The 15512-nt window shown below is 37.3% G+C and overlaps 1 protein-coding gene across 3 annotated transcripts in view; it reads left to right on the forward strand.

Annotated features, from left to right (window-relative positions):
* Positions 1-15512, forward strand: part of Epb41l4a (erythrocyte membrane protein band 4.1 like 4A) — a 204919-nt gene that overhangs the window by 183976 nt on the left and 5431 nt on the right. For all 3 annotated transcript variants that reach the window (XM_020186298.2, XM_020186300.2, XM_020186299.2), the window contains 3 exons: positions 5089-5208; positions 13834-13881; positions 14365-14433. In XM_020186298.2, coding sequence (XP_020041887.1) covers positions 5089-5208; positions 13834-13881; positions 14365-14433 — 237 coding nt within the window. The remainder of the gene's footprint in view (positions 1-5088; positions 5209-13833; positions 13882-14364; positions 14434-15512) is intronic.

Consider the following 15512-nt stretch of genomic DNA (forward strand, 5'->3'; position numbering starts at 1 on the left):
GACAATATATTTGAATAGGGTAAATGTATAAGATTGTAGGAAGATTTTTATTGTGAAGAGTTGTAAAAGAAGAATGTTATTGTCTATACTTTAGGAAACAACTGTATTTAGGATGATAGCAAACTACCAGTAGGCTTTTTCCCACGTAGTCTGACATCAGGTAACTGCTTCCTTTTAAGCATTCCCTGCAGTGATTTAGAAGCAGCAAACAATGTAAAAATTGTAGTTGTGGGGAGGACAGTTCATTTAAAGGCAGTAGACATAGACTAGGTCACCATGCCACAGATGCAAGGGCTTCTGATTTCTATTTTAATAGAACATCCAAGATTTAGACTTATAATGTGGGTAAGATGGAGTTTCCAAAGCATAATCACAGTTGACAGAGATGGCTGTGAAATACAAGGCTGTAGCACCAGAGGAATACTGTCAGACTACAGAGCGTAGGCAAAACCAGTTAAAAAATTATGAAAACAGAAGAGTTGTGAAGTAAAATTGTACCACAGGTAGCCCATTTTAGTAGTAGAACACACGGCTTAGGTAGAAGAGAGTTTTGTACTTTTAAGAGCAAATAAGAGTAATTTCTTGGCAGTAGGGAAGGTGGGGAAAGCAAATGAAGTTTTTGCTTGCTGTCTAAAGGGAGTAAGTTGACAGATGCCTGGAACCAACATAAATTTCCCTAGGGAAGAAAAACTACTGGAAAAATTGAAGATTGCTTTGGAGCAGGTGAACCAAAATGAGTGCAGTTGATGAGAACACAAGTTCTCAATCAGTTGGGACCTGCTGATTTAATTTTAGCAGTGGAGAGCCACATGAAGCAATTGTCTAGAGCATAATGCTGTCATCGAAGAGGTTTGCTTCATGGGTCTGCTTGATTTGGTAATAAAATACAAATAGAGAAAAATTGAGTTGTAAAGCTAGAAAATATCTTTGCAGTAATTTTTTACATGAAGAAACTGAGACCTGGCCACAGGAAATAAGCAATTTGCCAAAGTTTTTAAGTCAGGTAATAGCAGAACTGGGAATAGAGAGAAGGCAAGAGCCAAGTGCTCTCACATCCACTTGAAGCTTCCCTATGCATGTACTCCAAAAGCTTCTCAGGCGCAGCATTAAACATAGTCTGTTATCTCAGGGAATTAGAAGTGAATTAAGAAAAGGAATAAAGGATGGTCCTATCAGGAACAGACCGATAAAGGGAGAGGACAAAGTAAAACCCGGAGTGAAGAATTTTGCAGAAGAGGCAGAAGTATAGTTGGGAAGAAAAGAAAGAAGAGAAATAGTTGTTGTTTTCATTATTGCTATCAAATAGTTACATGGCATTTCATCTTCAAAACCTTTGGAAACTTTAATAAGTGTCAAATGTAGTAAAAATCTAAATTGCATGGGTAACCTAGGAAAGTAGATTGTGAAGGTTTGTTGAGAAATGGAGAAAATAATAGAATTCTCCTATTCTGAAACATTCTTGAAATTGGCTCTATTTGAAAACAACCCTCTCTCTTATTCATTCATTAGAAGACAAAAGCCTCGTTATGATATACTTCCTGTTCGAGCTGTTGACATTGATAAATGTAGATAGGATCAAAGGGTACAGAAAAGAGACTACTGATTTTTTTTTGAGGTTCATCTTTTGCAACATATGAAAATGAATAGATTTGGGATATAAATTACAATGGACTTCCCCCACCCCACCTTTTTTGGAGCAGTACTGGGGTTTGAATTTGGGGCCTCATACTTGCTAGGCAGGTGCTCTACCACTTGAGTCATTCCATCAGCTCACAATGGATTCTTTCCCCTTTTGAAAATTCCATGTGTGTAACAGTACATTTTTCCCTTTTTAAAAGTTCTATGTCAATTCAGGTTTTGTAGTATTTTTATTCTTCATGATGTGAATCTCTACATTGAAGTTAAAATGGAGCAGTAAAGGAGCAAAAAACACTTGTATATCCCATACCTGAAGATAAATGAGACTTAAAAGCAGAAGTCATTACAGGAGACATATCCTTGTTGCTTAAAGATTTCTTTATTCACTCTTGCATAAAAAATAGATAATTCCCACCTCTTAAGAACTGAGTGATGTGATATTCTTGTTTCTAATGGGCTAGGATTTTTTTTCTCTCCAAGTTGCACCTGTGTTTTCTGGAGCAGTTCAGCAATGGAAGAAATGACACTTTCATTCTTGTAATGAGGCACCATTTAGCAGAGGCCTTTTGTAAGGGTGTAATTTTAAACTTCATTACAGGCCGAGACAGCCACACCACCATTACTCAGGAAGATGTGCTTCTGTTGTAACCCTCCAATGGGCCTTACATTTTTAATGCATCGTGTTAGAATATTTATGAAATGACATTGCCAGTGGAGGGCCTTTGTCTTTAAAACATGGGTCGCAAAGGATGCTAACTGAGGGTTCCATGCCTTCGCTCGAGACCCTCCAGTTCAAAATATAAAAGTTAAAATTACATACTATAATCTGAAACTCATTCTGATTTGGTCCTTATTGTTAGCAAGGTAAAGGAAATAGGTATTTCTGTTATTCATATAACAGGAATAGGAGTTATAATTTTTTATCAGGAGTTATAATTTTTTATCATCAGAGTAAAATGCAAGTATGAAGGTAACCTGCTAAATTCCACAGTAGACGAGAGTGAGCATACATTGATTAAATGTCTATACTCTGGAAAAAGTGTGTTTGTGTACTTCCAGCCTCAGCCTTGCTAGTACATTTGACCTCAGAAAAGTATTTAAAAATCCTGACTTCCTGATAAAAATATTTCACACTATAAACTTTAATCCTGCTCATAAACTATTATTTCATTCAGATTGGAAGCTTTAGTCAAAAAGAATCCAGGGGTGGGAGTTAGGAGACCTGAGGTTTATGTCTAATCCTAGGCCTAGGGTCAGCAATGGAGGTATGGATTCCTGTGGGAGGGGTAATCCCCACTGGCCAGCCTGACGCCTTCCCTTTGACTGTCTGTCCGTAATCCTGACCCCTCAGCCCTTAAGTGTTCAAGACTGCTCCTACCAGCAGACCTGGGGGGTAACTCTTGATCATGATGTACAAGGAAAGGCTTGTAGACATAGGTTCAGCCATGAAATTGTGCATGCCCATGCACACACACATACACACACACACACACACACACACACACAACATAGGAGTGCTTGTGCATGTACTTATACAACATTTTCAAATGGGAGTGTTAGTTTCAAAGAATGATTAATGAGTATGACTACAGGGTCTCATGTTTTTCTTCATATATTTCTAATTTTAAGGTCTATAGCAGTATATGCTAAATTTTAATTTACTCTCTACGTGTCATGAGAAGTTAGAACTATGTTCTTCAAAGTGCCATAACTGTATCCTGTTAATCTTCAAATAATAGCCTGTTAGAAGCAAAAACTTTAGTGAGAAAATATACACACTTCAAAGGCTTGGAATATGTTACAGATGATTTTTTTACTTAACACAATTTCCCTTTAATCTAGAGGTTTAAATAGTTTCTTCCTTGTAAGGTACTGTTCTTTTCAACTTGAGCCTGCTTTACATTATCTCTGTTTAATTCTGTGTGAAGTGAATGTTTGTCACCATTTGCTGATTTGCACTTAGAAGCAAATCCAGATATCCAGCCCACAGACTACAGCAAGTGCTGTAATTAAGGAATGAAAAGACATCTGTCAAGAGAGAAATGGCTCAAATGTGTCTGTGCTTTCTGCTCCACATCTTGACAGTGGAGCTCACGTAGCCTCAGAACTAAGATGGGATCCTGATAATTCTGAGTGTTCTCCACACTGGGGTAGCTTCCTGCTGAGTTTGCATAAATTAAAACCTAGACATTCACATAACAGGTGCTCAGTTTGTATAAGGAATCCTCACTGCTTCACAGGATCATCGTGGTACATTGGAGACAGTATTTACATGTTACAATTAAGTGCTTGTGTTCACCCCCTGCCACCCCCACTGCCCAATACCTTACCTCATTATTAGAAAGACTTGACCCATCAGAAATCCAAAACCTGTGTAGAATGAATGTGGTCCTTGGATGGGTTTGTTAAGTCTATATGATGCCTTAAAATTTAGAACTGGTTGCCAGTACTTGAAAATTGAAAGAATTCTTTAAAAATCCAGATTTGTGCATTATCTTTTTTAAAAATGAGAGGAATTGGTAACACTGTCCTGTGATCTCACATGGCAAGTGCCTGGGTTCACCAGGGCCCCTTCCCCATTTTCCTTTCCTGCACTTACATTCCATGCGGTCCCTCATTCCCTCTTCCACAGTCAAAATGGTGCATGCCTAATCACCTGCTAATGCCTTAGGCTGCCATATTTAACTTTCTGCTATTTCAGTTTTTTGTCTTAAAAAATGGGAACTGTATCTGGCACCTATTATCTATGCTAACTTTGACAATTACTGTAAATTTTTAAGAGCATTTCAGAGTAAAATAATTTATTGCTATTTTAACAAGCACATTTTAAAAAATGATTTTGTTTCATAGCTTAAGATCTCCACTCTAGCACAATACTACTGTTTCTTTAGTCAAATCTTAACTGTGTTTTAAATGAGTTTTTATTTGACACGTCTTTTTCTTAGAGAATTTTAAGTCTAAGAAGTCTAGAAACGACTATATCTTTATACATTTCTACAAATATTGTATCTTTATGTTTGTGTGTGTATATAGATGTATATATGTATATATATATACATATGTATAAAACCATGCTTATTTACTTAAGAATGTATTAATCTAGTTAATACATTTTTAGCTTTCAGTGATTGCAATAAAATTGCTGTTGCTTAAATTTTTTTTTTTTAGCAGTTTGAACTCAGGGCCTCATGCTTGCTAGGCAGGCACTCTACCACTTGAGCCACTTTACCAGCTTTCTTAAATAACTTTTAAAAGCAAGTTTAAGATGTTAACTTTATTTTTTGTTGTTGTTATATTTTTTGTTGTACTTTTTTTGAGACAGGTCTTATTGTGTAACCCAGTCTGGCTTCAGACTTGTCATCCTCATGCCTCACCCTCTCAAGTGCTGGAAAGAGAGACCACAATACCCATCTTGAATGTCAACTTCAGATGAATGATTTCTCTTTTCAGAATACGACAGGAGAATGATATGGTTGATTCAGCGCCTCAGTGGGAAGCTGTATTAAGGAGACAAAAGGAAAAAAATCAAGCAGATCCCAACAACAGGCGATCCAGACACAGATCTCGTTCGTATGTGGGCTCTTTTTATACCTTTACTCAAAAACACTGAGCTTGAAGTAGCTTGTGGATGTTCAGGTCTTTTAATGAGTTTTAATTCAACCATGAATACCTCACTATTATTTGTCATATTTACCTCTTTAGGTTTGCAACTTTCATTAGCTGTGTTTGAACTCTTAGAAGTTGGAGCACAGCCAAAACAAAATGTCATGGAAACAGGCTAACAAAACCATATTTGTGTGTGTTGTTTTTAAGCAAATGTATATGTGTCACTGGATAAATAGGAATAGTCTTCCTTTGTTCTGAAGCCTGGCTGCTGGTGAAATACCTGCTGCTTCTCTCAATTTGAGTCTGCAAAATTCTCTGAAGTCTTGTTCCAGATTGAGCCAGATGTGAATGTCTTGCCATCAAATTACCATTTGTGAGCCATAGTCAGTGAGTGATTCATTACAACCTGATGTTCGGATTTGTGTGCTCCTCCTGTTGCTAGGCAATGCCATGTGTAAGCACAATTACCACATAACAGTGAGATTGCCAGTCCTGCAAATTAATTTAATTTTCTTGGCATTCATAGAGTGTGTGTGTGTGTGTGTGCCTGTGTGTCTGTGCATTCAAGATTTAGGCCACCCTTTCCATCTAACAAAACATACCTTTTCTCAACTGAGCTGGGACTAACTGCACATCCTTTTGTGATCCAGAGTAGTTAGATGTATGCTGTGCTGTCGCTTCCTTGTGGGAAGAGAGATTAGGGCAAGAGAAAGATGCTGGGAAGTTGATGCAGAAATGAAATGGGTAGGGATGTGGGGAGCTGGAGGGAACCAGGCAGGGTGTCAGAGGAAAGCTGTGAGTGCCAGGTCAGATTAGCCTAGGCCAGGAGGGGACTACACCCCAGGAGAGGCTACACCCCTGGTCCCTGAGTGCTGTGGGATTTGAAGGGATGCTTCTTAATCTTAAAGCTTACCTTTAGAATTTAATGCAGAATGTACTTTTATTTTTATTAGTAGTATATCATAATAAATAATGGCTGTTTCTTTTGTAACAGAAAATCTAAAAGTAGCCACTAAGCAGTGTCCACCATTACAGATGTAATTATACTCTATAATGATTTTGTTGGGGCACCCTAATTAAAGTCAGAAGTTAATAAGAAGTTCATTTGTCTTTTTTTTTAACTTCTTTTTCTTAACTGTAGGGTTCTTTATATATCCCAAATGTGAGGTCTTTTTCAGATGCATGAATTGTGAATACATTTTTTCAACCTGTGGTTTGCCTTATAATGTTCATTTATTTAGGTCCTGGGGTTTGAACTGAGAGCCTTGCTTTTGCTAAGTAGGTGTTCTACCACTTCAACCACACTCTTTTTTGCTTTAGTTATCTTTTGGAAAAGGTCTTACTTTTTGCCTGGGGCTAGCCTTAGACCACAACCCTCCTACCTACGCCTCATGTGGTGCTGAGATGACAGATGTGTATTACCACACTCAGCTTAACATTGTTTGTTGATGGCCCATACATTTTAAATTTTAATGAAAACCAGCAAACATTTTTTTGTATATAGTTGTCTTTTTTTTTCTTTTTTAATCTTGAGTATTTTCTAACCCCAAGGTCACAAAGATAGTCTCATATCTTTTTCTAGTAGCTTTATAGATTTTGCTCTTGCATTCAAGTCTGTGATCCATCTAGAATTTATTTATATATGTATTAAGTTGAGATTGAGCAGTTGATTCCTCATGTTTATCCCGTTATTTCAGTGCTGCTTGTTGCAAAGACCATCTTCACTGAAATGCCTTAAAGCTTGTTGAAAATCAATTGTGAGCCAGTTTTGATTCATTGATCTATTTGTCTATCTCTAATCCACATGTTGTCTTGGTTGCTATAATTTTATAGTAAAACGTGGATCAGGCACTGTAAAACTTCCAACTTTATTCTTTTTCAAGATTGCTTTAGTTATTTTAGGTTCTTTCACTTTCATAAAACTTTGTCAGTTTTTATTACCTACCCCAAAAAGACCAGGCTTTAAATTATGATTGTTTTGAATCTGTAGATTAGTTTTGAGAACATTAGTTTTTTATCCATCCATTTGTTTTTCTTTAACTACTTTCAGCAGCATTTTGGAATTTTAGTAGTTATTATATTTATGGTATTTTGTTAAGTTTAATCCTAAATATTTAATATTTTAGTGATACAGAACTTGTACATTCTTAATTTTGTCAATTAAATTTGCCAGTAAACAGAAGTAGTTTTCCTTTATTTTGAATATTTTTTCCTTTTATTTCTACTTCTTCCATGATTGTACTGGCTAGCTCCTGCAGTACAGTGTTGAATAGGAGTGGGATGTATTTGGCTTATTCTTTTTGAAGGGGAGCATTCAACATCTCACAGTAAGTGTGATCCTAGCTGGAAGACTGAGGAAGATCCCTTCTCTTCCTAGTTTGCTGAGAGGTAGTGGAGAGTTTTTATCTTGAAGAGTTTTGAATTTTAAGCTTTTTCTGCATGCAAGCTGTTGTGATAGTTGTATATGGGTTTTTCTTCTTTATTTTGTTAGTGGAAAAATTACATTTATTCAGTTTTGAATGATATGTATTATCCTTTTTGTATATTGCTGGATTCTATTTTATATTATTTAAAAATTTTTATGCTCATGGGAAATATTAATCCATAATTTTCTTATAATTTTTTGTCAAGTTTTTGGTAACAGAGTTATACTAAAATTCAAAATAGTTTGGGAAATGTTCCTTTGTCTTCTGAAACAGTTAGTGTAAAATCAGCTTCAGGTGTGGCTCAAATGGTAGCGTGCCTGCCTAGCAAGCACAAAGCCCTGAAAAAAAAAAAAAAGTCTGCTTTATTTCTTCCTTAAATATTTCGTATATTTCACCATTGAAACTGTATTTGCCGGAAATTCCTTTGTGAGAAGCTTTAAATTACAAACAATTTCTTTAATGCATATGACACTATTAATATTTTGTACTTACTGTGTGTGAGTTTTGATAATTTATGTTCTTAAAAAGAATTCATATACCCACATCTAGGTCTTTTCAGTCTGTTTCTATTGACTCCTCCCCACCATACACTACGGTTATAGTTCTCTGACTCTGTGCATGACTAGTAATTTTTTTAATTGAATGCTGGAAATTTTAGGTAGCATGTTGCTGGAGGTCTGGGTTATGTAGTAGTTCTCTAAAACAGTGTCGAATTGTGTTCTGGCAGGCTGCTAAAATACTGTCGATTCTCTTGATCTTATTAGTCTTGTTTTGTGCTTCCACAAAGTGGAGCTTTTTATGTGTTGTTTGTTGCTAGCCTATGATAGGTTTTTTGCTATAGACTTGGTCCTTACTCCCAAAGCCTGGCCTTTCTGTGGTCTCTGTAGAGTACACACTGTGCCCAGCCTGGTTTCTCCACGTGACTGCAGCAATCTCCCTGTGGTGGCCCTGGCCAGTCTCAGCCTTGCAGGAGCTGTTCTGTGTGAGGCCTCTCACAGTGTCACCTGCTCCTGTGCAATTATGTTTGGTGGACATACCCAGCCAACTTGTTAAGGAAAACCCCCATGCAGACTTCTGGAGTCCTCAGAGCAGCCCCCTTTTCCTTTCATCCTGTGTCTGATCTCTGCCTCTTCAGTTCTTGAGGCTGTTGCTGCCTGAGCTACACCTTCTCCCTAGCACCGCTGAGAGGACACCCCCAGGCAGACAGCTGGAGGGTGGGATCCTTTCTCTCACAGATCACAGGCTTGTGCTGCCCAGTATCTGAAAACAGTTGCTTTGTTTTATTGTATAGTTATTGCAGATGGGAACATTCTCTGATTGTAGTCAGAGGAATACTCTTTGATTTCTTTTTTCGTTAGTAGAAATTATAGAAAATAATGGGTTTCATTTTGACATTTTCACACATGTACTTAATATACTTTGATCATATTCACCACCCATTTCCCTCTCTTGCCCTTCCTTCTTGCTGATCCCCTACAGAATATTAGGGTTTTTTTTTGTTGTTGTTGTTTTGTTTTTTGGTTTTTTTTGTAGTGGTGGTGGTAATACTGGGGTTTGAACTCAGGGCTTCATACTTTCTAGGCAGGTGCTCTATCACTTGAGCCACACCTCCAGGGAGAAATATCTTTATTGGAAACTGCTTCTATCATATCAGCTGAAATTGGGAAAAAAATCTGATGGTACTTGAAGTTTTAATATCTTATCTAAACAGTCCTGTAAGGTTAGCTATGTGTAATAAAAATATCAGATAGAGGATTGTCTCAGAACAATGCACTTGTATGAGATAACCCTCTAAATAGTTTGATGTGTATCCTTCTGGATTATTTATAAGTAAGCCATAAAAAGATTTAGCAAATGTTTGAGATGACTTTGTAACATGAGAGCCAATACAGCCAAAGTACAGGTAAGATGAAAAAAAAAAATCCTATTTGTGTGAATAGTGAGTGTTTCATTCAGAATTTACTCTGACTGGGTGAAAAGCTGATTAAGAAATAGTAAAGAAGCAGAAAGAGCATTTAGAAACTTTTTCAGTGGTCCAGGTGGTTATAGCTCAGAAAAGGTGGTGCTGGTGAAAATGAAGAACAGAATGAGTGTATGTTTTTGAAAAGTAGAGTTGGAAGGTGTGCAGTGCAAGAGGAATTATGGATGATGTTGAGCTGGTGGCCAAGTCAAATTCCTGAGAGATAAAGGAATTGGTTGGGGAGGTATGGGGGATGAAAATTAAGATTTCAGTTTTGTTAGGCAAATAGGCAACCAAATGGAAATGCCAAGTGAGCAATTGAGGCTTGAACTCAGAGCCTCACACTTGTAAGGCAAGGGCTCTGCCACATGAGCCGTGCTCCCAGCCCCAAAGTGTTATATCTCTTTAAGATAATGAATTACTTCATAGAGAACAAGCTGGGCAAGTTATGGCATCAAAGACCTGAAGTTTATCGACGAAGAAGAAAATCGCTGATGGGTGCTATTGTGAGTGCTCTGTTCACATTCTAGGACTCTCAGCTTTAGTTTATCACCTAATTTCCACACCCTTCCAGTTCCTCATCCCGCAGTGTGGACAGCACCATCCTCACAGGATCTTGCTGAACATTAAGTGAGGTTGTACATGGTTAAGTGTTGAGACATAATAAATAGAACGACAGTCACATTATTAAGTTTCCCAGGTCTCAGTTTAGTTACTTGATTCTTTTCCCCTTGAGAGGAGGTGAGAAGTGAAGAGAGTAGAGTAGGCCAACTTGCCTGAAGTTTTTAAATTAGAATTTGGTTCTATGAGAATGTAGGAATGACTACAACTTTCTTTTAAAGTAAATCATGGCCAGAGAAATATTTGAGGAAAGTAAAAATATTACTCTTTATATAAAAGTGTATAACAATAATATGTATTAATATGTGTATTTTGTATAACATATTAAATATCTATGTGTATTTGGCATTTCAGGTAATGCAGGAAACGTCAATCTCTCAACTATTCTTAAATTCCTGCTGCAGGGTATATAAATTACCTGTACAGAATGATCTACTGAGGGCCCAAATGTGATGATGTATCATTGTTCATTCATTGTGTTTTTTTAACGCCCAATGAAGAGCTAGAAAATTATATTCATTATTAAATATCAGAGACAGTGGTATGAAATACAAACCCCCTTTTTAAAAAATGATTTTATTAGCATATAATGTATGCTTGTACAGAAGTATACATTGTGATACATATTTGTTTAAAATATATCTTAGTTGGAATTTCAATAGGTTTCATTCTTCTATTTTCATACATGGATACAAAATACATCCAGTGTATACACCCTTACTCCCCCTTTCCGTCCTCTCCCACTGGCACCAACTCCCCCAGAAAAGGTTTATTTTTCCCTCCTGCCCTTCATTTTTTTTTTTTTTATTAAGTGTATATTGATAGTCCTGGGCGGGTTGCCTTGATACAAAACCCCTTTATTCAAAAGCATTAAGTTGAAACATGACCAGATCTTGTCTGGAAAAGCATTAAGAAGTAAATTTTTCAGCTCCATTGCCATAACGTTCATGTTTACTATTGTTGGGGGAAAAGTTAGCTTCATGGACACCGTTTTCTACGTGATTAAGCCTTTGCTCATCGAGCCGTGTGGAGGTGGCTTTGAAGCATAAACAATGGTTTTGCAGGTTCCACTAGCATGTGACCATGGGCTCGAGCTCCCTCTGGTGGCAGTAATGTCTTACACTATTTTTGCTGAAAACTACTGATAATGTGGAAGACGAGGTTGTCATGGTAAAGTGATGTTCCCAGTAAAACACAAAACATAAGACTGATGTACTGGATAGAGATTGAAGGCGAAGTTCCCGCACTGACCCCCGAGAGAACTTCAGCGGCTGGGACGCTGGGATCCATGGCTTCCTAATGGTTTTTTAATTAGGAGGGGGCAGGTGGGAGAAGAGTAAGACCTCTCATTTTATTTGTTCAAGAACATGATGATGACTTACTGAGATATGTAAGTACCTTGAGTTCTCTAAATAAAGATAATTTTTTCAATTTACATATTTCCAACTCTAAGTTCTAAAAATGACAAAATCACATATTTCAAATGCTGCCATTTATTTTAAAATGTAATAGAGTACACAAAATACAGTCCAGTGTGTATCATGATATATACACATATTACTGCGTAGTAGATAGTTTTTGAGACAGGGTCTCACTGTGTAACCCAGTGTGGTCGCAATCCTCCTGCCTTAGCCTCCTGAGGGCTGGGATTACAGGTGTGGGCCACCACACCTGGCCTATTGCGTAATATTTCTTAGATAATTGGACAATTTGGAGGATACACAAAAAGATTATGTTCAGTGATGGAGTTTAAATCATTTGTAAATTTATGAAGTAGTATCCTTATTTGGGGGGTACAAGGTTTTTGTGTATGAGGTGTAGCTGAGGGATGTTTTTGAAAAATATTGGACTAATATTGAACTGCATGTTTATTTTTATATTTGTCACACCTATGGGCATCTCGGGACTCTGCTCAGGGCTTCTTTGGAAAGTTTAAGTAAAACCTCTGCACAATTAAGGATGTTTTAATTAAGAAAAATGGCTGCAAAATTTCAGCTTTCTAAATTCACAAAATGGTGTAGAGCTGCAGATTGTGAATCCACCCTAAATTACTGATCAAATATGTGCAGAGGTATGCATAAAAGAATCATCCTCACTAACATGTAGCTTATGTTTACATCTTCAATCACAGGAAGTCTAGCAAAATCAGAGGAAACTGGCATCTGATTTTTAAAATTTTCATGGAATGAAATAATAGCTTAGTGCTTTTTAATATCAGCACCTTCTCTGACAGTATCACTTAATTAACAGACCAGCAAAATGTAGGGCCACTAGATTCCATTCAGGAAATCCTTCCAAAGAAGCAGATTTTTTAAAGCATATAATTTTATTATAACAAAAACATTTAGCAATGCTATTCTGGTTCTGAGATCAAGGCTTCATCCTCTTCACCCTCAGTTACAGGTACAAAACCCTGTCATGTAACTCCTTTTGAATTGATTAAAAGATCTTTATAACAGATATTTTCCCCCACAAAGGAAAATCATCTTAGTAAATTCAGTAACTAGAAGTAGTTTTCTGTATTCTGTGGGTTCGGAAAGGCTACTAGAATATATCCTGGTGCCCTTATTATCTGAGAAAAATGGAAGCATTGATGATCATACGTTGAAAGTGTTATTTTGACTTGAAAATGCTGATACTAATTATCAATGTAAAATTCCACAGGGTGGCATCTTCCAGTGGCTTTGCTTTACTCTTGGTCTTTTTAATTGTTAGGGTTTGGGACCTTTTTTGGGCCTGGTATTTAGACCTCTGTTCTCTTGAGGGAACGGACAAAAGGTTATCACCTTCTCACCAGGAAAACAATCACTTGTGGCAACAATTGGAGTGCTGATGGATTTCTACTACTCACTGCTACAGTGGGGATTAATAGCTAATACTATGGAGAATGTGAACACAGGAATACAGCCTTTGGATTTCTCTTCTAGGACATTAAAGATAGTGATATAATTTCTATTCAAGGAGTTCTTCAGGAGGAGATTTGTGGGGTCGATAGTTAAGGGGGGAGAAGAGCATGGAGAGGGTGGCAGCATGAACCAAGTTTTGGTGCAGAAATGCAACATGAGATGTCACATGAAAGATGGGTCATTGGTACACAGTCTGCCATCTGGGCTGTCCCACCAGTTGCTTTTCCCTGGTGGTTGTTACTTGTATTAGGTAACAACCTAATGGAATGGAATGGTATGGAATTCTTACATAGTAACAGAATCAGGATAAGGTCTTCTTTTGCCCTTTCTTAGACATAGCTAGCAGGGTCAGAAACCAGAGCCCCTGAGTCATTCTTCATTGTTCAGTTACTACTAGAGGGTATGTGGATATAGCCGTGGAGTTCAAAGCACTTTCATTCAACAAAGCTATGGTTATAGCTGGTTTTTATGTGATTTTTCTTCAGTGGCACTAGTCAAAAAATTACCTGGTGTGTCTTTGCTAATCATGCAATAGGTCTCCTTATGCAATCTTTCCTAGTCTGCTCTCAGCTGGCAAATAAGACTGTCACAGTCTGAAAACTGTTCAAGTGAGATATTAGATTGTAGATGAAGCATATTTACAGAGGTGAGTGTTTGCTGTTTTCTTTCTTTATAGGAGAAGTCCCGATATCCAAGCAAAAGAAGAGTTATGGAAGCATATTCAGTGAGTACTGGGGTTCCCCCCTTGCTTTAAAATCCATGCAGTTTTAGTACAATTTCAAGAAAAGCCACTGAGATGCAGCCTGCCAGCTGGTCTTCATGGTGTCATTGTATGTCATTGTATCGCCTCTCTTGAGCATTACTTGTAAATGGACCTCAGCCAGCAGTTTACAAAGAAGTAGGAAGGAAAATAAATCCAGAATTTGAAGATACCCACCACAGGGAGAGAAGCAGGTCTGTTGTAAGAAATGGGGGATGGCTGAGAGCATGCATGTAGAAAAATTGGAAAAAAAAAAAAAGGCAAAAGAGCTACAGGAAAGATTTCCTTCCAGTTTTCCTTGAATACATTCTTGTTTTTATTTTTTTTTAATCTTTGCTCCTAGCTTATATTAGTTTTACTAACACTGCAATTTAGGACAAGATTAAAAAGGGAAAACTTGCAGATTTTGAAAGATAATAGGTATCTTTTTTGCTTATTCCCTTCTAGAAAAGAACTCGTGGATCCATCTGGATTGTCAGAAGAGCAATTAAAAGAGATTCCATATACTAAAATAGAGTATGTCTTTGAAAATCTTGTCACAAATGTTTTATTACTGGTGAGGGAGCAATTCATTCTTGCTCTTCAATTGTGTTCCATGCAGTAATTTGTACATTATAACTAAAGGTAAAAGTGAATACAGGGAAAGAGTTGTATTTAAACTGTTCTTAGCTATACTCTAATCACTGTCATCTATTAGCTGCCCATTTGGACCAGGTAGGTACAAGAGGGCTTTTGATGAGTAATATCTATTTTTTGTTGTTGGTGGTGGTGGTCCTGGGGCTTGAACACAGGGCTTCATGCTTGCTAGGCAGGTGCTCTACCACTTGAGCCACTCTGCCAACCCAGAGTAATACCCCCATTTTTAAATACATTTTTTTTCTGAGATAGTCATTGATTGTATAGTTTATTTTTTATCCATCATTTTAGCAACCAGAGAATTACGTTTAACACAAAACCCTTTTATATAAGCCTGGAACATTTCCTGTCACAGAACCACTACACTGAACCTAACAGGCTTCATGACAGCATAGTCCCAGTTAGTCAGGGCCAGCTGTGGCACACCTGCTGAGTGTTCCGCCTGCTGAAATTGGGTAAAGGAAAGCTGGAGCCTACTTCATTGCTTTATTCCCCACCTGCAACCCTTGGCTCTTTCTTACTCAGAAAAATCCAGGCTGATATTCCTCAGATTCTCCCTACAATCTTTAGGCCAAAGATTAAACTTTTTAAAAATAAAGGTATAGTTGACAAAAATGTACATATTTTAGCATATAATGTGATATTGTAAAATGTTTACATTGTGAAATCGTTGAATCCAGCTGATTAACACATCCATCACCTCACACATCACTTGTTTGTCGTGAGAACATTTCATCTCTTAGCAGTTTTCAAGTGAAGAAGGAATTCTTAATGGCAGGCTGTTGGTAGCTACCAGTGCAATGCCATTTGTCTTGTAAATTTTTTCTCACACACTCCTGGAGAGAATTCAACTTTAAGGAATAGCGTCATTTAACGTTTGGTGGTTAAGCAAATATACATAAACACATGTACCACACATATTATAAAGAGCTCCATTTTCACAGATGGTCAAAGGAGCA

Source organism: Castor canadensis, chromosome 6 (assembly GCF_047511655.1).
Source record: "Castor canadensis chromosome 6, mCasCan1.hap1v2, whole genome shotgun sequence".
Classification (NCBI taxonomy): Eukaryota; Metazoa; Chordata; class Mammalia; order Rodentia; family Castoridae; genus Castor; species Castor canadensis.